Raw genomic sequence first — 24969 nt, 5'->3', positions numbered from 1 at the left:
GGTTAAAAAAGAAAAATCTCCTGGTTTCTGAAGCACCTCTCTCTGCCTCTCCCCTTCACCCAACCCCAGGATGGTTCAGGGTGATCTGGCCAGCCCTACCGTTTTCACATTCTCATCCCTTAAATTCTCCACAAAAACTCAACACCTGCTCTTACCAAGGCCCTCACTGATTTTTTTTTTTTTTTTTTGGCCCTGTGAGTGGAAGTATAAACTGTCTTGACCTTTTGTGATACATGACTGCCTTTTCCACTCCACGCAGGTTTCACTTCCTCCCTTTGGGGAAACCCCTCAGCGCAGCCCCTTCTGTGAGAACGGCTCTTCTGCGCCTCTGCTCCCTCACGGCCTTTGTCCCCTGCTGCTGTGTTCTGATGCTTTGTTTTTCAGTGCTCCGCAGGCTTCAGTCTTATTGCCATCTTCTTCCCCTTGCTCTGTGCGTCTCACTGTGACCGGTGGCTAAGGACCTTGGTACACATCTCCTAGGCCCCCTGCCTGCTCCTATTACATGAGCAGGGAGCTGGAAGTGGGAACAGAGCTGAGACTTAGAGCCGTGGGCTCCAGTGTGGGATGTGAGTCCCCTATGCAGCACCTTAACTGTTGCACCAAACAGCCACACCTCCTTCTTGGCTTCCTCAAAGCTACCTCTTTAACCTCAAGTCTACTCCAGACGTGCTGAGCTAGTTCACTTCCCCTTCAGCCTGTTAAGCTCACTTGAGGTCTTAGCAGCACCGTTCCCTCTGCTATGAAAACCTTTCTTATCTGAGGACTGTCTTGCATCTCTGATCTTTCACATCTTGGCTCAGTCTTTCCTTTCTCCTGGAAGTCTTCTGTGACTGTCTTGAGCTGTTTCGGCCTTTCTTCCTCTGTGCTCCGAGGGGACCTATCAGAAACACAGGCCAAAGTGTTGGTCCTGTTGAAAAGCACTGCTTTCCTTGTCTGTGTCTACCTTGAGTACAGACTGGGACTTAGTGAAATTCACACAGACCCTGAAGCAAGCAGAGGTTTGTAGTCCATGCACACTTTAACCACAGCAAGTTTACCCCTATAAATTCTGCTCAGGGATTTACTAAGTAATCAGCCAATATACAAGTAGTTTCACCTGAGAGGGTTTGCTTTCTATAGAACATTACAGACGCCCATCATCTGAGTCAAGATGACACATCCCTCTATACAGAGTGGTATATGTCCACTACGCATCCATCCTGAATGTGGCTGTATTTTCTCCTTCTGAATGGACTATTGCATTGGGGAACCTGATCCAGGAGTAGTGTTCAGCAGCTACTGAGTCCTTCAATCTGGGTTTTTAAGGCTCCCCCCCCCCAAGAGAGGTAAGTTCCTTAAGGACCTTCTACTTTGGTTTAGGACCAAACTGGTTTATGAACAGAATAGTCTAGCAATAAATGCCTCAGCATAAGTCACATGTTAACAGCAGAGACTTACATCTCTGCCATTGTGGCATAATGGGTTATGCCACTGCCTGCAATGCCAGCATCCCATATGCCACTGGTTCAAGTCCTGGATGCTCTACTTCTGATCCAGCTTCCCTGCTAACAGGCCTGGGAAACAGCAGAATATGGCCCAAATGCTTGGGTCCCTTCACCCCCATGAAAAACCCAGAAGACGCTCCTGGCTTCAGTCTGGCCTATCCCTGGCTGTTGTGACCATCTGGGGAGTAAACCAGTGGATGGAAGGTCTCTCTCTCTCTGTGTCGCTCCCGCTCTCCCTCTCTCTCTGTAGCTCTGGCTTTCAAATAATTAAAAAAAAATTTCATGGAGAGGCAGGCGCACACACACACACCTCTCATTTCCTGACTGCCACACACATGCATTTTCTGGCTGGTTCCAGGCCTAGATGAAGTGGGAAGCTGGGAATTCAACCCACATCTCTCAGGAAGGTCCAGCAGGAAGCTAGAGTCAGAGTAAGACTTGGGGAGCCCAGGAACCCTCACTACGGGATACAGGCATCCCAAATGCAGGCCAAATACCTGCCTTTCTTTAGAAGACCAAGAAAGATGCATGTGAGAGAAGCCATGTCAGGTAGGTTTAAGTATGACTGTTTCCACTTTGTTAATGTTCATTAAAATTAAAAAAAAAAAAATGGAGGGGGCCTGGCACAGTAGCTTAGTGGCTAGCGTCCTCGCTTTGCATGTGCCGGAATCACATATGGGCGCTGGTTCTAATCCCGGAGGTTCCACTTCCCATCCAGCTCCCTACTTGTGGCCTGGGAAAGCGGTCAAGGACAGCCCAAAGCCTTGGGACCCTGCACCCACGTGGGAGACATGGAGGAAGCTCCTAGCTCCTGGTTTCAGGTTAGTTCAACTCCGGCCATTGTGGCCACTTGGGGAGTGAATCATCGGATGGAAGATCTTCCTCTCTGTCTCTCCTCCTCTCTGTATATCCGCCTTTCCAATAAAAAAGAAAAAGGTATGTCCCCTGATCTTTCCGGTCTTTAACTTTTGTTTCCTGCAAACTTCTCTGTGTCTACTTCCTCGCCCATCACTCATTCTTCCATATTATTCTACTGTAAGTGCTCTGCAAAGCCATTCTCTCCCTCAGCTCTGCTTTTCTCCTCACTTCTCAGCCTCAGCTGCTGGCTTCTCTTCCTGCGCTCACCCCATGAACTCTGGGGCCTCCCACGGTTCAGAACGCAGTGTTCTCCTCTTCTTCATCCTCACAGCTCCCTCTGCCTCCAAGGTTTCCATGACCACCCCTACTCGCCTGCTCTGCACCTATAGCCAGGTCTGCAGCCACAGGCTCTCAGACATCTTAAGTACATGTGGAATGTCTGATCGTCCTCATGGATCCCCAATCTGTTCGCCACTCTCCACCAAAGCACCTGGGCTAGAGTGTTTGTGACACATGCAACTACCATGTATCATCAACTGCAACATGTTTTAAAGAGGCTGCTAACAAGCTAGACCCTACAACCAAGAACTTACATGTACTTTCTCACACGACTTTTCCAACTGGCCAAGAGGTGAGTATTATTAACCTGATTTTACTAAGCACAAAGAAGTAACATAGTTTGCTCAGGGTCACACAGCAAGTAAGATGCTAGGATTTAAAGCCAGACCTGACTTCTGGAACCCATTCTCTCCTCTGTGCTACCTAGATGTTGCAACTTCACCCCAGAAAAGGAAGACATCAAGAGTTTCACCAATGGCATCTTCCTGTTCTCCCACACTGCATTCAACAGGGGAAGAGAATCAGGTCAGGGAAAGCCTACACACTTAGGTCATTTGATCCCATTCTCTGCCGTTCCCGGAGGGGTTGCAGTAAGGGCTATGCAAGAGTGGGCCTCTCTACCTCTCATCCAGCTCGGAAACACTGGCCGGGGAGGCCTGGGTGTTGTTTGCTCATCTGTTTCCGAAAGGCAACACCACAAAAACTGGGATGACCTGAATGGCAGCCCTCTGTTCGCAGCCCTCCTTCTTCCCCACAGCCTGATCCCAGGGGATCAGCAGCCACCTGAAAAAAATGCACTCTTGCCAAGCAGCAGTCTCCTAAAGCACTCTGGCAAATGATCTCTATGTTTGTATGGACATAGTTCAGCAGAGGCATTCTAGAAAACTCCCTGAACAATGAGTGCTACTTCCTCAGCCCTTTGTGACTTCTCAAATGACTCAGCACCATCAGCTGGAATTGTGCCAAAATAGAGATGATATAATAATAATAATATAATAAAAAAGGCTCAGGGGCTAGCACTGTGATACCATAGGCTAATCCCCCACCTGAAACTGCTGGCATTCCATTTGGGCACTAGTGTGTGTTCCAGCAGCTCCACTTCCCATCCAGCTCCCTGCTTGTGGCCTGGGGAAGCAGTTGAGGATGGCTCAAGTCCTTGGGACCCTGCACTCATGTGGGAGACCCAATGGAAGCTCTTTGGTTTGGATTGGCTCAGCCCCAGTCATTGTGGTCATTTGGGAAGTGAAAATCTTTCTGTCTCTCTTTGTCTCTCTGTAGATCTGCCTTTCCAATAAAAATAAACATTAAAAAAAAAAAAAACTACTAGGGCCTGGTGTGGTAGCTTAGTGCTAAAGTCCTCATCTTGCATGTGCTGGGTTCCCATATGGGTGCTGGTTCATGTCCTGACTGCTCCACTTCCCATCCAGCTCCCTGCTTAGGGTCTGGGAAGGCAGTCAAGGACGGCTCAAACCCTTGGGACCCTGCACTCACGTGGGAGACCCGGAACAAGCTTGTGGCTCCTGGCTTTGCCTCAGCTCAGCACCGGCCGTTGTGGCCACGTGGGGAGTGAGTCAGCAGACGAAGATCTTCCTCTCTGTCTCTCCTCCTCCCTGGATATCTGACTTTCCGATAATAAATAAATAAACAACAACAAAAATTTTAAGTCAGATTTTCAGAAAGGCTCGACATAAAGAGATTTCCCTGAAATAAGCTGGTTACTGCACGCACGCCTGTAGCAGACATTTTCTGAGGCTGCAACGATGGGATAAGAGATCATTATCATTCTTTTGGACCTTACAACTTACGAGGCAGGAACACAGAAGGAGACAGTTGTTAGAGCATTAGCAAATTCTCCTGGAACAAAGTGAGTGGGAGCCCCGTGGCTACAGCAGGTGACTGACTGCATTGGGGAAGCTAAGATACGAGTGCCGAGTCGCTGAGTCTTTCAAGACAGCTCTACGACATAGGGTAGGAAGGTGTTTTAAACGGTGTGCAGGAATGCGAGGTAGGACGAATAAAGGTTAGACCCTGGCTCTGTACCTTCTAAGAATTTTTCTAATGAAGATGACGATGGAAACTCAACCGTTTAATTAAGCTGGGCGTTTCTCATGCATGATGGATGCATGCGACGATGGGCAGTTGAGGCAGTTCTGAACATTTGCGGCTGCTAAGTCTTCCAAGTACTTCTGGAGCCTTCTCTGGTTCCCATAATTATGAGGTTCTTCTCTCCTGTTGTACACATACATATGCAAATAATCTTGGAATCCAGTTCTTCTCTTAAGCCCTCATTTTATTTATTTATTTATTTATCATTAGCTATTAAACAACAGAATTGGTTTTGAGTATAATGTTCTGATATTATTTCAAATAGTATCTGTAGATTTTCCAAGCATACAGTGAATGCACTTACTTCAGCTACTTTACCCACTTTACTTCCAACTGAAAATTCCTTAAGTTTGATGCTTTAGGGTCTATACATCCACTGGTTACTTTTTCTGTATAATTATGCACCAAAAATATTTTTTTTTAAAAAAATCATCCTTCCTCTTGAAGATTGTTTCGGACTTTTTGATGTATGAGGAATTAATTACGACCCTATATAGTGCCTGGTATTCAGTAAATGTTGTTGAACGAGCTACAATTCGTGTGATCTCAACTCTACCTGAGGGAGCTACAGCTTGGCTGGCAATACCACAGCAAGGCTGCCCGATGTGCTCCTGCCGGCTGGGGAGCAGGGAAGATGACACTATCCTTCCAATTGTAGCAGAACGTAAGCCCTTTGACAACAGCGATCACAGCTTAGTCATTTTTGCATTTCTTGGCTAATATGGAAGGTGTTCTGCACACAGCATTATGCATTCTAACCGTGAATCAGCGGTGTAGTAAAGTCACAAAGAAATCCAGGCTCGTCTTTCCTCAAACCACTGCTAAGTTGTAAGGCATCAAGTCAGTGTGTGCAAAAGCAATCAAATGAAGGGGCAAACAAGAAACAAAACCAAGCAGCTAGCATCATTAAAGGAAACGAGCGAGGGGCCAATGCATCATAAAGACAGCCTGAGTGCTGGGCACTGTGCAGAACGCGCTGCTCCACTTGCAGAGCCCATCTCTCCAATCCAGCTGCTCCTGCTTCCACCTGCTGGCACAGGAAAGCACTTTTTTATATTGGGAAAACGGAACTCCATGAAAACACTGAATCTTCGGTGTTCCCTTGTCAAGGCTACACAGTCCAACTCCTGTGAACATCCACTCTCAAAAAAGATGTATGTACGCTGTGAACTCAGCTACAAATATTTTGAGAAGAGAGAAGAGTTTGCCAACACATGGAGACATCCTCGCCTTTATTCTGGACACCCTCCAGGGTCTGACAAAGTGAAAAGCAGCATCAATTGTTGTTCACTGTACAGTCCCACCTTTGTATTGACCAAAGCAGCACTTAAACCTATTCACTAGAATGACCACTGACACCTTAATGATCCAATCTTGGTATTATGCAGTGGAAATATACTGTTTATTCTACAAAAGGTGCCACAAACATCCTCAATGTGTGAAACTTCCTTTGTCAGTAAGACCTAATTAAAAGCAGAATTATACAAAGGCTTTCCTTTCTCAAATGTTTATGAATGTTTCCTTAAAAGGGAAAATGGTAATGTTATTCAAGATTTTGCATTATAATGAAAAAGTTTATGCTTCCAAATTTTTCTATATTTTTAATGCTTTTTTTTTCTTTTTTGGAAAGGCAGATATACAGAAAGAACAGAAGGAAGAAAATATACAGAGAAAGATCTGTGGGCGTAGGATTCCATGTGGGCGTAGGATTCCATGGCCTTGGGCCACCCTCTATTACCCTCCCAGGCCACAAGCAGGGAACTGGATGGGAACAGCCAGCATACAAACCAGCATCCATATGGGATCCTGGCGGATGCAAAACAAAGATTTAACCACTAGGCCACTGTGCAAGGCCTGTTATTTTTTTTTTTTTAATGTTTTAAAAGATTATTTCAAACTTATTTTCATGTACTTGAAAGGCAGAGTGAGAGAATGATAGAAAGAAATCTATCTGCTGGTTCTTTTCCCAAATGCCCGCAATGGTGGGGGCCGAAGCCAGGAGTCGGGAAGTCCATCCAGTGTCCAGAGTGGATGGCAGGGTCCATGCACTGGGGCCGTCCTGGCAGGAGTCTGGATAAAAGTGTTAAAAGTGGAACTTGGAATTGGCACTCGGATACAGGATGTTGCTGTCAACGGCAGCTTAGTCCGCTGCATCACAGCATCTGTCCCTTGTTCCCATATTCTTAGTGTAAACAGATGTAAGGAGACTCCAAAGTCATGTTTTCCAGGAAATACGAATAAAATTCAAAAGAAATGGCTTAGGGTTGCATGCAGAAGTGTGTGATACAGAGGCTGGAACGGTGGCTCAACTGGCTAATCCTCTGCCTTTGACTGCCAGGATCCCATATGGGCACTGGTTTGTGTCCCAGCTGCTCCACTTCCATCCAGTTCCCTAATTGTGGCTTGAGAAAGCAGCAGAAGACAGCCCAAAGCCTTGGAACTCTGCTTCCACGCGGGAGATCCAGAAGAAGCTCTGGCTCCTGGCTTTGGCTCAGCTCTGGCCATTGTAGCCATTTGGGGATTGAAACAGCAGCTGGAAGATCTTTCTCTTTGTCTCTCCTTCTTTCTGTAAATCTTCCTTTCCAATAAAAATAAAATAAATCTTTTAAAATAGGTGCATATTTGAGGCTCAGCGTGGTGGCCTAGCGGCTAAAGTCCTCACCTTGAGCATGCCAGGATCCCATATGTACACTGGTTCTAATCCCGTAGGCCCCACTTCCCATCCAGCTCCCTACTTGTGGCCTGGGAAAGGAGTCGAGGATGGCTCAAAGCCTTGGGACCCTGCACCAGTGTGGGAGACCTGGAAGATGTTCCTGGCTCCTGGCTTCAGATTGGTGCAGCAACGGCCATTGCGCTCACTTGGGGAATAAATCATCGGATGGAAGATCTTCCTCTCTCCCTCTCCTCCTCTCTGTGTATCTGACTGTGATAAGAATAAAATAAATCTTAAAAAAGGTGCATATTTCAAAGTTACAAAGAATAATAAAAATCTCATACTGTGAGAAAAAAGTTAGTGGATGTGTGGCTGAAATTAAGATGCCTACGCCTGCCCTGTATCAGAGAGCTTGGCACTGAATCCCAGCTCTGACTCTGGACTCCAGCTCCCTGGCAAGGCTGAGGAAAACCCAGGCTGCATCCCCAGCTCGCAGGACCTGGTGCCTCAGGCATCTGGGAGTGAACCAACAGTTGGGAGTTGTCTGTCTCCCGAACAAACACACATAGACAAGTCAATAAAGATTTTTAAATTTGAAAAAATAAATAAAAGTTTTTAAGAATAAGAAGATAATAGTGAAGAGGCAGGAATTGTGGGGATACCCACGTCCAGGTTCAGTGGCTTGAACTGACACCCTTGCTCTGCCATCAGAGTCAACTTCCTGCTCCTGAACAGCCTCGGCGAGAGCGGGTGATGGCTCAGTCTCTTAGGTCCTGGGCAGCCAAATCGAAGATTCGAATGGACTTCTGGTCTCCGAGCTTTGGCATGGAGTTGGGGGGGAAGATCGCCTTCCTTCTACTTTCTATTGGTTTGTCTTTCAAATAAAAAAATAGAGCATTCTGGAAAAAAAGAAGATACTAGACTAATTTCCTCCTAATTTTGCACCTTATGTAATTGGTTTATTAATTACGATATTTGGGACCAGCCAGCACATTGGCAGAACAGGCTAATCCACATGGGAGACCTGGAAGAGGCTCCTGGCTTCAGATCCGCTCAACTCTGGCCATTGTGGCCATTGAGGAGTAAACCAGCAATGGAAGACCTTCTCTATTGTTCCTTCTCTCTGTAAGAACTGGTTTTCAAATAAAAATTAAAAAATCATTATTTAAAAAAATAACTCTACAGATTCTAATGCATTTATTATAAATGAACATAAAAATTTCTCTTCCTAAATCCTAAAACTGTCTTAAATGAGCTGCCTGAACCACAGACCATGCAAAATGAAGTGCTGCTTCACAACTGAAGTCAGGAATTCCTTAATAATTCATTAGCGAAGGGCCTACCCACATACATGGAAAACCACAACTCAAAACAGACATTTCACTTTCAGTTTTCTCTGGAAGCATGAATAAATTGCTTTTGGCACATCTAATTGGTGTTTGGGGCATACTTTTCAGAATTGATATCCTTACAAAATTACTCAGGAGATTATCCCGTGTCTAGCAGGTTAGTTAATGCTCAAACCCCTCTTTTTTTTCTCCCCCCTTTATACATGGGAATTTCACTGCATCTGGTTATCAAGCTCGCTTTTCATCTGGAAACGGAATAAACTGCAAATAAATGCTATGGTTTCTACATGTGACAACGATATTATAAGTTTTTCAAAAACGTTACTCTTGGGGCCAGCACTGTGGCATAGTAGTCACTGGCATCCCATATGGGTGCCAGTTAGTGTCCCAGCTACTCCACTTCCCATCCAGTTCCCTGTGTGTGGATGGGGAAAGCAGAAGATGGGTGGCTCAGGTCCTTGGAACCCTGCACCCACACGGGAGACCCAAAGGAAGCTCCCAGCTTCTTGCTCCTGGCTTCAGATCAGTTCAGCTCCAGTCACTGTGGCTATTTAGGAAGTGAGCCAGTGGCTGGAAGATCTCTCTGCCTTTCCTTCTCTCTGTAATTCTGCCTTTCAAATTAAAAAAAATACAAAAAAAAAAAAACCCTTTTAATTAAAAAAAATTTACTCTCAGAGCTAAGTACTGACATACCTTATGACTGAAATAATATCATGCTGGAAATGTATTTAAAAATAATCGAAGAAGGTGGTCATTTGACTCAGAGGTCACTCAGGAGACACACATCTCATAGACAAAGACCTGGGTTCAAGGCCCAGCTCCACCTTCTGGTTTCAGCTTTCTGCTAACCTGCACCTTGGGAGGTAATTAGGGCTCTGTTACCCACTTGGCAGACACTGGGTGCTAGGTCCTGACTTCAGCCTGGACATGGGCAGTAGAGGAATGAAGCTGCACACGGAAGCTCTCGTGTGTGTGTGTGTGTGTGTGTGTGTGTGTGTGTGTGTGTGCTTTTCAAATAAATAAAATTAAAATAATGAAATGTTCAAACCCTACAGCCAAAGATGATTCTTTTTCAAAAAATAACTTGTGGGAGAAATACTATACAAAAAAGATTAGCTATAGTTGACAATTTTAAAATTTGGTGATAGGACACCCGTTATATGGTTTCTTTAGTTTTGCTTACATTTTAAAAAATCTGTTATTATTATTGTTATTATTCCCATCATCAACAGTTTATGATACAGTTTCATAGACCCCTGGGATTTCCCTTATCCTCTCCCTAATCCCCACCCCCACCAAGTTCCCCTATATCATTACTAAAGTATCATACACAGTCATATGTCCATTATTGTGGGCATAGGCAATGGCAGAGAGTCCATCAACCTATTTTCAAATAGTGAACAGCTTCATGGGGAGTCCATCTTTAGTCTGGAATGAGAGATGTATACTGCCATGCGTCCTCACATCTGGATATGTTAGTCTCTATTTCACAGTTACTGTACATCCCCTTAAATGAAAAGCCACAATACAAAATCAACAACGGGAAGAAGAAAAAAATTAACAACACTATAAAGTTAAATAACATGCTACGGAATGACTAATGTGTCACTGAAGAAATGAAAAAGAAAATCAAGAAACTTCTTGAAGAAAATGATGCTACAGTATGATCTATGAGTCAATGAAAACTTAATCAGAAGAAAGTGTTTTGCAGAGATGAAACTAACAACAAAAAAATCAAAATGTATGAGACGGTGTCAGCTGATTTTTATTGGTGAAATGTGTCTCCTGTAGGCAACAAATAGATGGGTTTTGTTTTTTAATCCAATCTACTGATCTATGACGTTTGATTGCGTAGACATTCAGGTTTAATATGCATGGGTGGTACTTTCGTCCTGTCTTTTTAGGAATGGGTTGTTCATTGATTTAGTCTTCTGTTGTTATTTTACTGGGATGTTCTTCATATTTGCCTTTCGTTTTGGCGGGTGTTATTCCTCTCTGTCAAGAGAATATCTTGAAGTATCCTTTGTAGGGCAGGTTTGAAAAAGGCAAATTCTTATAACTCTATAGGCCATTCTCTTCTGGCCTACAGAGTTTCTTGTGAGAGGTCTCCCGTGAGTTTAATTGGCATTCCTTTACATATCAATTGATATTTTTCATGTGCACATTTAAGGATCTTTTCCTTATGTTCGACTGAAGACAGCTTGATGATCATGTGTCTTGGTGAAGATCGCTTTTGATCAAGCCTGTTGGAAGTTCTATGGTCTTTCTAGATGTTGTTTCCCAATTTTTCTCCAGATTAGGGAAATTTTCCCTTATTATTTCATTGAATACACCTTTAATCCCAGTTTCTCTTTCTGTACCTTCTGGGACTCCCATAACTGTTTTTTTTTTAAGATTTATTTTATTTTTATTGGAAAGGCGGATATACAGAGAGGAGAAACAGAGAGAGGAAGATCTTCCGTCCGATGATTCACTCCCCAAGTGAGCGCAACGGCCGATGCTATGCTGATCCGAAGCCAGGAGCCTCTTCTGGGTCTCCCACGAGGGTGCAGGGTCCCAAAGCTTTGGGCCGTCCTCGACTGCTTTCCCGGGCATTAGGCAGGGAGCTGGATGGGAAGCGGGACCGCTGGGATAGAACCAGCGTCCATATGGGATCCTGGGCATGCAAGGCGAGGACCTTAACCACTTGCGCCACCTCGCCGGGCCCAGAACACTCTTATATTAGGCCTCTTAATAGTATCTTTCAATTTTTGAGCACCTTTTTTTTTTTTTTTTGGCCTGATCCAGCTTGGCTTCTAGCTTTTTGTTTGTTTCCCCCTGGTGACAGGAAATATCCTTCAATTCTGAGATTCTTTCTTCTGCTTGTTTCATTCTATTTTGGAGACTCTCCATTGTACTTTTCATTTGCTCCACTATATTCTTCATTTCAAATGTATCAGCTTTCATTTTATTCCTTTCCAGTGTTACATATTCGTTAAATTCCTTGAACACCTGCTTTATGTGCTTCTCCTTGTGGATAAGAAGCTTTATATCAAGTGTTTTGAATTCTGTATCTCCCATTTTCTCAATGTCTTCCTCAGTTGACTCTGAGATTGGCATAGGGTTTTGCTCCTTTGCAGGAGAGTTTTCAGTAATATTCATTTTGCCTTTGTCTCTTCTTTTGCTCTTGGTCATTGTATTATGGTTAGCAGAATCTTCTCCTTGGGGCAGGTTTCTAAGCTGTGTCACCCACAGGTCTACAGTTTGATTTAACTTACTGCAGTTGGTACATGGCTCTTTGTTTGCAAGTCAGTTATGCCATTCCCTCCAGCAAGTTCCAGGTCTGGGTTCTTACGTTAGATTTCCACCATGGTCTCTGTAGCCTCAGCTTCTGGCTTACCACTCTCCACTTCCTGTGATACCATGCTGAGGCTGCACCGTTGTCTGTACAACCTTTCTCCCACTTCCAGTTGGAGCAGATCCCAGGATTAGGGAGACACCAGGAGTCCTATATAGCTAGATTGTTGGTGGTAATCTTGCAGGAACCTGTTGGACATTAGAGCTGAGGGCCATACAGACCTATTTTGACTTGTACGATGCCATAGTCGGTATTATTTTCCTTGTTGCTAGTGGAGTTCAGGCTGCTGGTGGAGTTCAGATCGCCATTTGCTGAATGTTACTGGGGTATCAGTCACTGCAACACCACACCACTGTGTCTGCTGCTTTCCTGTGTCTGTCAGTCTCCAGGTATCCCTCTGCTGTTGTTCTGTCCTCTCCTATTTCCTGGAATGTGCCCTCTCTGCTTCATACTGGTTAATGTTTCTCCATCCGTTTAAACGTGTCCTTACCCTATTCTGCCATCTTGATTCTCCCAACAGCTACAGTTCTTTTTGCTTACACTCGAAAATTTACACAACAGTAAGATTTAAAAACATGTAGCTCCAGATGCCTGAATTGAGGATTCATACATGTAATCTGAAAAACATATGAATTTAATCTACAAAATCTACAAAAATTCATTGATTTATTTATATTAGAAAGGTAGAATGAAAGAGAGTGAAAGTGAGTGATCGTCCACCAGCTGGTTCACTCTCCAAATGGCTGCAAAGGCCAGGGTTGGGCTAAACCAACGCAAGGAGCCCAGAGCTCCATCCGCGCCTCCTGTGTGGGCGCAGGGTTCCAAGCATTTGGGTCATCATCTGCTGTCTTCCTGAGTACATCAGCAGGGGGCTGGATGGAAGTGGAGCAGCCATGACTCCACCCAGTGCTCATGTGGGATGCCAGCACTGCTAGCAGCAGTTAGCTCTCTTCACAGCCTCAGAATACTTACAGCGATAAGCATATTAAATGGAAATTTTAAATAAAGAAGAAACCAGAGCAGGGATGAAAAAAATATATATCTGTCCAGTAAACAAAGATTCACAAACTCTCAGAAGGGGGTGTTTGGAAACCAACTAGCTTAAATGCTTTACTCCCAGACACTGCTGACAACCATCTTTAGTTCAGGATAAAGTCCAGTGAAGTCAAGTTACAAATTATAACTTGAGGCTGGCAACTGTGAGCACAGCTGTCAGAGAGTTGGCCTGTTATTTCACTCAGCTACCATGTGACCTCTGCAGAGGCTCCTCCCAGCCACTGCCCACAGCTGCTACCATCAATATTAAGGTCCGACATATGCATGGCAGGCTCTGCGGTAAGCTTAAATCATGAGTCAGGGTGGGTCATTCAACCGGAAATGGGCCAGGAACCCAGGCAGGCTCACTCCAGAGTCAGTGCTGTTAAACACTACACTGTCTGGGCCGACACAGCAGCACTTAACTGATTTTGCCATTCTCTTCAACTTGGTCACAGCTCTTCACTTTCACGCATGGCAAGGGCTTGCTGCTCCGTTCTTTGTCCTTGGCAGGCAGGGTACATAACCAGAGGGGACGTGAAGCCTTTCTGGCACTGTGTTGACCCATGCCACATCCCAAGTCCTCTTTCCAGTATAGCAAACCCTACTTGCTTTATGGAAAACACCATTATTACATATATGAGGATGCTACCAACAGTCAATAAGAGAAAGGAAAATAATTAGGCATAATATTTCTATTATGCATGGAAATATGTAGTAAATTCTACCTCAAAGCGATACAAATGACCTACAATTTTTGTCTAAATATCAAATGCATACATTTTTCATACTCTTAGTTTTAAAAATTTGAGAGATAGGAGAGAGCGCCTAACCTATTGATTCACTGACCAGATGCTTGGAGCAGCTAGCACTAGGTTAGGCTGGGCCGAAGTTGTGAGTCAGGAGCTCAGTCCCAGCCTCCTATATGGGCAGCTGGAGTCATCCTATGGCCTCCCAGGATCCATGTCAGCAGGGAGCTGGACCAGGTGGCCAGAGCTGAGATGGAGCCCAGGTGTTCCAATGTGGACTGTGGACTGTGCACCAGTGTCTGGTAACTGCTAGGTCAAATGCCCACCCGCAAGCCTTCTTTTCAAGCAGGGAAGAGAGATGCTTCAACAACAAGACAAAAGACATTGCATTTAAAAAAAGATCCCAACAAAGATGAATGATTACCAGTCTCTGTCCTTTGGGATTTAAAAGTCACATAGAAACTGCAGCAAAATGCCTACTTGAAAGACACAGTCATTTACTAATGAAGCACCCACTGTGCCCATGCACTGTGTTAAGTATTTTGTTCCCGTTACCTTCTTTCCAACTCACGGAGACAGAGAATGGATGAGTTAATCATTCCCAAGTCATACTGCCATTTGGGCTGTAAACTGGCAATCTCATTTCACTGCCTGGAATGTTCCATTTCCCCAAGTTTTCCCGGAGACACCTCTGAGGAACAGCTGAACTGTAGGCCACCTTGTCTGATCCTACCTTCTGCTGTAGCCCCAGCATGACTGGTGGAGTGAGGGCGGGAACAGAGGGAGACTCTGTTGATGATGACATGGTTTCTGCTTTGCATGGGCATGAATGATGGTGTCAACCACCCAGCTAGAGGATTCAGGGGAAGGAAGTCAGAATGCCTTTTTCTTTTCCTCCAGGGTGTGTAAGTGCATGATGTGTGAGGATTTGGTGAAGTATTTTATATGGGCTAAAATTTGTTACAGAGAGTCTGTGCTGCCAAAGAGATAGCCAAGTAGAAATATGTGGCAAGCACCTAGAGTTCAGGAGAAGGTAACGTGCAGAGAACCAGCTGTTAAACGATGAAGGCTAGAGCGACAAAGAAACATGGAAGTTAGATCCTTTATATATGCGAACACATAAAGTGTGACGCATAAGACGTCATGGTTGAAGAAAGGAGTAGTACTCAACTCAGAGTCAGGAGGTGAAAGGGAGTTTCCTGGAGTGGGACAGCAATAGAAATGGTTCTGGAAAAGATGGGATGGATTGGTAGAGCAGACGGGACTAGCAAAGGATCATTTCCGATCACCGGCATAGCGCAGTCTCAGGATTACAGCCCTGAATTTGGAAGTAGGAACTGGACAGAGATGAGGCTGGGGAGGTTGATACACAAGCCTCCACTGTCTGTCTCTTTATGATATACTAAAAAGTTAAGTATATTGGAGGAAAGCTCCTGAGAGTGAGGCTGAGATCTGTGTATTACCATGCATTCCAGTGGCTCTGTGTGTGTGTGTTGGGGGGGGGGGGGGGAGGCAATGGAAACAAACCAGTCATGGAGCTGCACTAATTCAGATGAAACATGAGAATTAAAGGTGTTAGTAGGAGTGGTGAGGAATGAACGGATTCATGAAATATTCAAGAGATGAAGTTCTCAGGACTTTACAACAGACAGGACCTCATAGGGTTTCTAGTGTGGGAAAGAGCATGGATGGTGGCACTCCTGAGAAAGCAGCAAGCTTAGCCCTGGGCAACTGAAACACAGCAGCAAGCAAGATCAGCCTTGGAGAACTATGACTCAGCAAGTTCCAGGCACGTTGGCTTCTGAGCCACTGTGAGATCTGCAGGGTATGCAAGTGTGGTGATTGGGAAACTGGTTACATTGACCCTGAAGACGAGGAGAGGGCTCTGGGTGGGTCACAGAAACACACGTTTTCAGATGTACAACTCTTAGAAAGGACTGGGCCACCTAAGGAGAGGACATACGTAACAGTGGCTAAGTCTGGAAAGGCGTGGGAGCAATCCTACAGCCTAGTAGCAGACTGAGCGACGGCTGCAGATGGGAGGCTCTGTGGAAGAGAACTGGACACGCACTAGACTACAGGGAAGAAGACAACAAGAGACATTGCTAGCAGAAGTTGGGACCAGACCTTGAGAAAAAACCCAGTAGCAGAGGAGGGGTTAGGAAAATGAAGCTTAAAAGATTAATTTCGGGGCCTGGGAGTGTGGCCTAGTGGTTAAATTCCTCGCCTTGAATGCCCGGGGATCCCGTATGGGCGCCGGTTCTAATCCCGGCTGCTCCACTTCCCATCCAGCTCTCTGCTTGTGGCCTGGAAAAGCAGTCGAGGACGGCCTAAAGCCTTGAGACCCTGTACCCTTGTGGGATACCTGGAAGAAATTTCTGGATCCTGGCTTTAGATCAGCATAGCATCGGCCATTGTACTCACTTGGGGAGTGAATCATTGGACGGAAGATCTTCCTCTCTGTCTCTCCTTCTTTCTGTATATCTGACTTTCCAATAAATAAATAAACCTTAAAAAAAAAAAAGATTAATTCTGAAGAATGCTTAGAAGAGGGGGAACATACTGCTCTAGAGGAAAAGAAAGTGGTGCCCATAAAGTAAAAGTCACATACAGACAAAGTGCAGTCAGGACTTGGCAACGAACATACAAAACTTAGTGTCACTAGAACAGTGATCCTTCTCTGGCAGCTGTGTCAGCAAGGGGAACAATCAACAAAGTAAAAAAGCAACCTACAGAATGGGAGAAGATCTGTGCACACTACATAGGACAAAGGGGTCTAATCTCCAGAATATATAAAGATCTCCAGAACAACCAAAACACCAAAACAAACAAACCACTCAAGAAATGGGCACGAGAAATGGGCGGACATTTCACAAAGGAACAAATCAACTGGCAAACAAACCTATGAAAAAATGCTCAAGTTCCCTGGCAATAAGGGAAATCCAAATTAAGACATCAGTGAGGTACCACCTAATGCCAATTAGAATGGCACACATACAAAAAACCACCAACAACATTTGCTGGTGAGGATGTGGGGAAAAGGGAACCCTTCTCCACTGCTGGGCAATGCAGGTTGGTGCAGTCTCTATGGAAATCAGTATGGAGAATACTCAAACAACTGAAAATCTACATACCATATGATCTAGCAATAGCACTCCTAGGAATATATCCAAAACACCTGTTACATGAGAAACTCACATTCACCCCTATGTTCATAGCAAAATCAATAATTGCAAAAACTTGGAAGCAGCCGAAATGCCCATCAACAGAAGACTGGATAAGAAAGCAATGGTTCATCTACTCCATGGAATACTACTCAGCTATTAAAAAAAAAAATGCAGTTCTTTGTGGCCAAATGGGCCCAACTGGAAACTATTATGCTAAGGGAAATGAGCCAATCTCAAAAGGTTAGATACCACATGTTTGCCTTAATTTAGGAGGAAATGACGTCAATCTGAAAAATAGTACCTGAATATTGTATTGTTATTTCAACTCAAAGACCTTATATTTCAATGGACTCCAGTCCACTATCCACCATTTCTGTAACTCTGCACTTTTTCAGTGTTGTTAAAAACATGTGATAAGCAGTTATATACCTCTGTAGTCAAATGCCTGGACAGTCTTGCACCTTTTTTGCCATTTGAAGAACATTTTCTATGAGTTAAGTTTTCTCTAGCTACAGAACATTCTCGACTTAACATAGCAGGCATGAGACGCACTCCAGGATACATATCCTGTCTGCTTTGGGTCCCCTTGAGTACTTTTCCTAGCAGGTAAAGCAAACTCTAGGCCACCACTTCCAGCAAGCAGGTTTGCCTCTCTGAGAGGCAAGCTCACTGACAGCTTCTGCAGTCCCACGCGTCACGTGGCCAGAGGACCTGGCCTCCCTGCCTTGAGCTGACCCCCAGGCCAACCCACCGGAAGCTGGTCTTTTGTTCTTCCGCAGTTTGGCTGCTGCCAACCCAGCACTTCAGAGACTGGCACTGCCTTCGATCTCTTCTACCTGGCCTACAGACTTAGGAGGGCTCTGCTCTCGGAACATTCATTTGGCTATTACATTATAGACCTACCTTCCAAAGCATGAAAACATTTATTGTTTTATTGGGAAGGCAGATTTACAGAAGGAAGGAAGAGAGAGAGAGAGAGAGCGAGAGAGAATCTTTCATCCACTGGCTCGCTTCCCAAATGGCCACAACAACCAGAGCTGAGCTGATCCAACGCCAGGAGCCAGGAGCTTCTTCTTGGTCTCCCACGTGGGTGCAGGGTCCCAAAGCTTTGGCCCGTTCTCCAACACTTTCTCAGGCCACAAGCAGGGAGCTGAATAGGAAGTGGAACAACCAGGACACAAACTGGTTGCTCATATGGGATTCCAGAACTTACAAAGGCAGGATAAGCCAATCAGGCCCAAGTGGCTGTTTTAATGCTACTACTAATAACAGGATATATGACAAAGTTCATGTGTTTTATAATACAGCTGCTCCAGAACCTCATGCCACCCTAGCATCTACTCAAAAGGCCTGCGTTTCTGCTGGTTCAAGTACTTCCTGCGTATTACTCCACTTGATAGTTGTGTTTTCACTACACAACTAACTTTAACAATTGGATCACTTAACACTTCAACGTAGTAATTTCTCCTGGCAACTGGCTCTTTGCATAAAGACATCTGCAAACAGCTATATTTCATTGTAAGGTCTAAATTATCTACTTTTACTAAAAATTAGATCTAATTATTCATATCAGAACACCAAATCTAGCCCTATATATCAGAAGTGAACACTGAATTTGCAGTTACTATTATTGGTGGAATTCTTTCATACATCCACTAAGCATATTTATTAAGCATCTATTACTAACGATATCATGGTAAGTGTTACAGGCGCAGAAATAGAACTACAAGAAAACAAAACAAACAAAAAGCTCCTGATCTCAGAAAAGTTGTCAACTAGCTGGGGGGAAGACAAATGTCATTAATAATAATGTGTCTATGAGGCTGGCACTGTAGCATAATGGGTAGCTCCACCACCAATGGTGCAGGCATCCCATGGGCGCACTGCTTTGGGTCAAGTACTGCTTGCTCCACTCTGATGCAGCCCACCATTCATGACCTGGGAAAGCAGCAGAAAGTGGTCCAAACACTTGGGTCTGTGCATCCACTTGAGAGACTGCACGAAGCTCCTGGTTCCTGACTTCAGACTGACCCATCTCCAGCCATTCTGGCTAGATGGAAGATCTCTCTGTCTCTCTGTAAGTCTGCCTTTCAAATAAATAACTACATCTTTAAAAATATAAAATAATACATGTGTAAAGGCCTGAAAGACCTGAATGTCCTTGGATGTACAGATTCAATTTCTAAGAACTTTATACTAAGTATGATGAAAATGACTTAATAAAAAAATTAATCTAATACAGTTTATTCAAATATGTAACAGCAAGAAGCTAGAACCAGCTCACATGTCCAAAGGCAGGGATAAGTCAAATTAGATACATCTCTAATGCTACGGAGAATGTTTATATTATATTACATTGTGAATACAAGAATGGCAATCACCAATTTCATATTTGCTCTAAAAACAGACGCTGGAAGCTCTTAACAACTGGCTCAAGTAGATGGATGGATTGGGGACATTTCTAATAGTTTCCTTCACTAGTCATTATTTTCTCAAGTTTCATATAATGAATACAAATTGCTGTCACAGTTGTAGAAACAAGCTATTTTGTTATCATTCAAAGAGGAAACCAGGGCTGGTGTAATTTGGGATAAATTCTACTGAATAATCCTTCTCCTACGTTCCTTTGACCCATCAGCTATTCCTCTGTTTATAATATAAAATAGATTTTGCTTGGCTCACGTGCCGTACAATCTGATGGAGCCAGGAGGTGGAGTTTTCTCGGTCTCATTGCTGTGGCAACACAGAGCTGAAAGAAACCTTAGATATCACCTTACCCTAGTCTTTCCCATTTTACAAAATAAGGAAGCTGAGCGAGATCCAAGGCAGTGACAGACATTCCCATCACTGCTCCGCCTGCCAATTTGCCTTGGGAAGGGGTAAGCAGATCCTCCCCCCCCAAAAAAAGAAGCCCCGGGGATGAGAGCTCTCTGTCATTCTGCTTTTCATAAATACATGTACTTATTTAATTTGAAACGCAGAGGGACAGAAAGAGAGGGCTCTCTCCACTGTGAGTTAAGTGCCTGCTACAGCTAGGGCTGAACCAGGCTAGAGCCAGGAGCTAGGAACTCAACCTCGGATGCTCACGTGGTACCAAGCTCCCATATCCATCACCTGCAGCCTGCCTGCGCACACATAAGCAAGATGGTGACGTTAACATCACAATGGGACGTGAACACAGACCCTATCACAGGTGAGGCCATCTCATGCCACACCAAATGTCCAACCCCAGGATCTCTATTTTCACTTGAAAAAAATTACTACTGGACAAACCAAGATTATTCAGTTAAGTACCTGCCAGAAATTGTCCAAAATATAACAAAGTGAGACTGTAACGTGCAGGAAAACAACTGATAATATATGTGGCCAGTGATAAAAATCCCAGCTTTCAAATGAAAATCGGATTTTTGAAAACTGCATTTGTTACCCTGAGATGGACAGCCTCCTGACAGAGTTTTCTGGTTAGATGGATAACGACATTGAGGAATGAAATTGTCTGGCACTGTATAATGAAATATGTCATTGGGAAATATTATTAAAACTTATGTAACACATTAAGTCCTAATTCCCAACTAACTTTTGCTTGATGTTGCAAAATCACACGAAGATATACCAACGGATTTTAAGAAAGGAACAATAGGCTAACCCTTCACCCGCAACTGTTAGCGCCCATATGAGTGTTTGTGCTCAGCTGCTCCTTTCCAATCCAGCTCCCTGCTTATGGACAAGAAAAGCAGCAGCGGAAGACCCAAATCCTGCGACCCTGCGCACACGTGAGACCCACAGTGAGCTTGGCTCTTGGCTTTGGATAGGCTCAGCTCCTGACACTGCAGCCATTCGGGGAGTGAACTACCCGATGGAAGATCTTTCTGTTTCTCCTTCACTCTCTAAATCTCTTTTCTAAATAAAAATGAACAAATATTTAAAAAAAAAAAAAAAGCTACGCTTGCAGTTCCAGATGCTACTGTGTAACTACTTTTTAAAAATTATCGTTTGTTGGGCCAGACGTGATGGTGTGGTGGCTGAATCCTTGCCTTGCATGTGCAGGGGTCCCATTTGGGCATTGGTTTGTGTCCTGGCTGCTCCACTTAACATCTGGCTCCCTGCTTGTGCCCTGGAAGGGCAGTGGAGGATGGTCCAGGCTTTTGGGACCCTACACAAGCAGGGGAAGCCTGAAGGAGGTTCTTGGCTCCTGGCTTTGGATCGGGTCAGCTTCAGCCATTGTGGCTGCATGGGGAATAGACCAGCAGATGGAAGATCTGTCTCTACGTACATCTGCCTTTCCAGTAAAGGAAGTAGATAAATCTAAAAAAAAAAAAAATCATTTATCAAACTTTGGTGTTGCATCAATGAATATTCTTGTTGCTTTTTAAAAATTTTATTTTAGATTTATTTATTTTCATTGTAAAGTCAGATATATATATATAGAGGAGGAGGAACAGTGAGAAATATCCCCCGTCCAATGATTCACTCCCCAAGTGACCACAACAGGTGGTGCTGCGCCGATCTGAAGCCAGGAGCCCAGATCCTCCTACAGGTCTCCCACATGGGTGCAGGATCCCAAAGCTTTGAGCCATCCTCGACTGCTTTCCCAGACCACAAGCAGTGAGCTGGATGAGAAGCGGGCTGCTGGGATTAGAACCGGCCCCCATATGGGATCCTGGGGCATTCAAGGCGAGGACTCTAGCCACTAGGCCACAGTGCCAGGCCCAACGAATATTCTTGATTATCTGTAAGAGGATATTAAAGCTTCCCTTCTTCACAGCTAGGTGAGTGTAAGATGGGGTCTTCACCATTTTCCTAAAGAAAACGAAAACAGTGCAGCACATTCAATGCAGAAACAGATATAAGAATCCAGTTACCTGCTATTCCATCACACATCAACACTCCTAGGATTACTATTTTCAAAATTCCAAAAAATAAGCAGTGAGGGTGTGAAAAAACTGAAATGCTTATACAATAATGCTAATGTCCCACAGCACAGCTGCTGTACAAAACAGTGTGATGGTTCCTCAAAAAATTAAAGACCAGAGGCCAGCACTGTGGTGTAGTACGCTAAGGCTCCTCCTGCAGTGCCGGCAACCCACATGGGTGCCAGTTGGTGTTCTGGTTGCTCCTCTCCCCATCCAGGTCCCTGCTTAGGGACCAGGAAAACCCAGTGTTTGGGCCCCTTATCCATGCAGTACCGTACGGTAAGCCCAGAAGTTCCCAGCTTCGGATTTACTCAGCTCCAGTCATTGTGGCCATCTGGGAAATGAACGGCTGGATGAAGAATCTCCTCTCTCTCCGTAAATAAGCTTCTCAAATAAAAACGATTAAGTCTTAAAAAAAAGCTTTTCCTTCTTCCATTTAAAAAAAAAAAATTAAAGATAAAATCACCATAGGATGCATCAGTCCCCACTTTAAATCGTCTAAGTGTGTTTGAAAAAGTTTACGGACACGTGAAATTAAAAGATGTTTATTTTGGTGCAAAAATGTTTTTAAATCTATGCATAGCTTTTTCATAATACGTATTTTTCCACGAATGTTTTGAACACAAAGCACAAACTTGAACAGGTATGATGAATATTCGTGGACTTGAACAAGTTTTGCACCCAAATCGTTAGCTTTTAATTCCGTTTCTCACATCTCTTTCTAACACCTTCCTATTTGCCCACTGATCATCAGAGCAGGATCACTCACAACAGTGGGAGCAACCAGATGAATGAATGGCAGGTGACACATACGCAAAGCGAAGTATGAGTGCATAAAAAGCAGTCTGTCACGTGCCTCAGAGTCAATCTGCCTTACAAACACGTTGCTAAATGAGATGAGCCAGGTGCAAAAGAATAAATGCTGCATAATTCCAATCATATGAGGGACCTGGATTAGTCACATTCATAGGGACAAAGAAATTCGTGGTTACCAAGGCCTTGGCTGGCTGTAACGGGCATCGGTTCTGCAGTGGCCACAGAGACTGAGCCTGCAACGATGAGAGAAATCGGGAGGCGGACGGCAGTGACGCCTGCACAAGAATGCAAATGCACCTGACGGCCCTGAGTTGCATTCCTGCTTTAAAATGATTAAAACGGGGCAGGAGTGTGGCCAGCGCTTCAGGCAGCACTGTCACAGGGCTCTGTTGCAGCTCCCCACTGCTGAGCACCTGCAGGAGTCTCTGCCATGCACGTGGGTCACTGGACGGAGTTCCAGGGTGCTGGGTGCAGCTTGTGCCAGCAGTGGATGCTGTCCTCTCTGCATTTCAAATTATCAATTCATTAAAAATGATGAAAATGGGAAATTTTTGTTTTATCTTACCACATTTTTTTTCCCGAAAAAAAAAAGCAATGAAAAACTGCCATGCCAATGTTATTCTTGATTGGTAGAAGAGCAGCTGGAAAATAACTGTTTTGCATTCAGATGCAATGGCTTTATTACTATTTCATAAGTAAACTAGTAAATGTTTTCAAAGTTCCCAGTTTGACTTTTTGAGAGGGCAAATGCAAGCAGCTAAAAGCCCCAGAAACAAACAACTCTTCAGTCCTTCCATTTTTGAGAGGTAAAGGGTGTTGAGAGTGAAACATTTGAGAAATGCTGTTTCCCGTGAGGATTTTGTCTCTTCTCCCACGTGTGTTACTGGAGGAGCGCCCAGGCTGGTGTGACTTTAATGGCAGGTACACCTCTTGCAGGGGGAGGTGGGGAGATACGAGGTGCGGAGGGGCGGGGAATGAGGGCGAGGGGAGCCTACAGTAAGGTCCCAATCAGCATGGCACCTCCTGGGAATTACCACCGACCCTGGTAGAAGGCTAGACCAGCGCCACACAGAACTCCACAGAGAAGAGGGGGCAGGTCCGAGCAGAACAAAGTAATAGATGCAAACGCGGCTATCTCCCATTGATGCCATGCAACTTACACATACACTCTCTTTTTTCTGGCTGAATCTTCCTTCGGACTGACAGTTGAGGGCTGGTTTGGAAAGCAAGGGTGGAGGCGGCATTGTCTCTGAAAACCACTACATCCCTGCAAAGCAATTCCCTCAGCACCTTGCTCCGGGTCCAGGGCAGAGAGGGGTGTGGCTGCAGCAGCTGAAAGCAAACCAAGAACCAGCCGCGGGAGATGCTCCCCAAAGCGCATCCAAGCAAGCATTGTTTTTTTTCCCCCAGTTGGGGCCAAGTCAATTTGCTTCAGCAACAGACAAGAGCTTCCTTTTATGAGAAGGAAAAGAAAAGGGCTGTTCGGAAGCACGGACGGAAACACGCGAAAGGGTTTGCTAGTAGCATGGCAGTTAAAGGATCGGAATGCCAATGATGCGGGCCAGGCGCAAAGAGAGGAACTGCTCCTTCCCGAGCCTCCAGCCGCGGCACCTTTAAGGACAGCTCAGCATGGGTGCCAAGGATTTCCCCACGCGGACCCGCTCTCTGCTGCGCTCGTTTTGGCCCGGGTCTGTCACCACAGTCCTGGCTAGAGGCGGCGGAAGCACAGCCAAACAAAGGGAACGCAGGAGGCCCTCCCGAGGGAGCCGAGGAGGAAAAGGTGGCCAGTCGGCCGCGCCAGGCGCCGCTCAGGGTGGACCACGCAGGCCGCGCGGAGGGGCGCCAGGCTGCGGTCGGGAAAGGCCGGGCCGCAAGGCGCGGCGTTGTCCAGGCGCCACACCTAGCCCCTGCCCATCGTCAAGGTTAACCCGCCTGAGGAGGTACCTGTGGAGGCCTCGCACAGCCGAAAGGCACCGGACGATCATGGGAGCGCCGTCCTGGTCAGGGAGGCCGACGGCGGAGTCCGGGCGCCGGGCACCGGAGGCCACAGCCGGGAGCACGGCGACGCGAGGCCCTGCCGGTCCCCTCCCACGTGCGGCAGCCTCACACCGTCCGTCGTCCACTTGGGTCCCGCCCCGAGCTCCGCCCCGAGTCCGGCCCCGC

The 24969-nt window shown here is 45.2% G+C and overlaps 1 protein-coding gene across 1 annotated transcript in view; it reads right to left on the bottom strand.

The window, feature by feature from the left end:
* The window catches only part of NLN (neurolysin), a 92913-nt gene extending 68008 nt beyond the window's left edge, over positions 1 to 24905 (bottom strand). Inside the window, exon 1 of the mRNA XM_040977615.1 lies at positions 24751 to 24905. Within this exon, the coding sequence (XP_040833549.1) occupies positions 24751 to 24791 (41 nt within the window). The 5' untranslated portion in view covers positions 24792 to 24905. The remainder of the gene's footprint in view (positions 1 to 24750) is intronic.
* Between the last annotated feature and the right edge of the window lie 64 nt (positions 24906 to 24969).

The sequence above is a fragment of the Ochotona curzoniae genome, unplaced genomic scaffold, assembly GCF_017591425.1.
Source record: "Ochotona curzoniae isolate NIBS_2020 unplaced genomic scaffold, NIBS_Ocur_1.0 contig_2754, whole genome shotgun sequence".
Classification (NCBI taxonomy): domain Eukaryota; kingdom Metazoa; phylum Chordata; class Mammalia; order Lagomorpha; family Ochotonidae; genus Ochotona; species Ochotona curzoniae.
The sequence above is the reverse complement of the archived record's forward strand: the minus strand, read 5'-3'. Positions and strand labels throughout refer to the sequence as shown.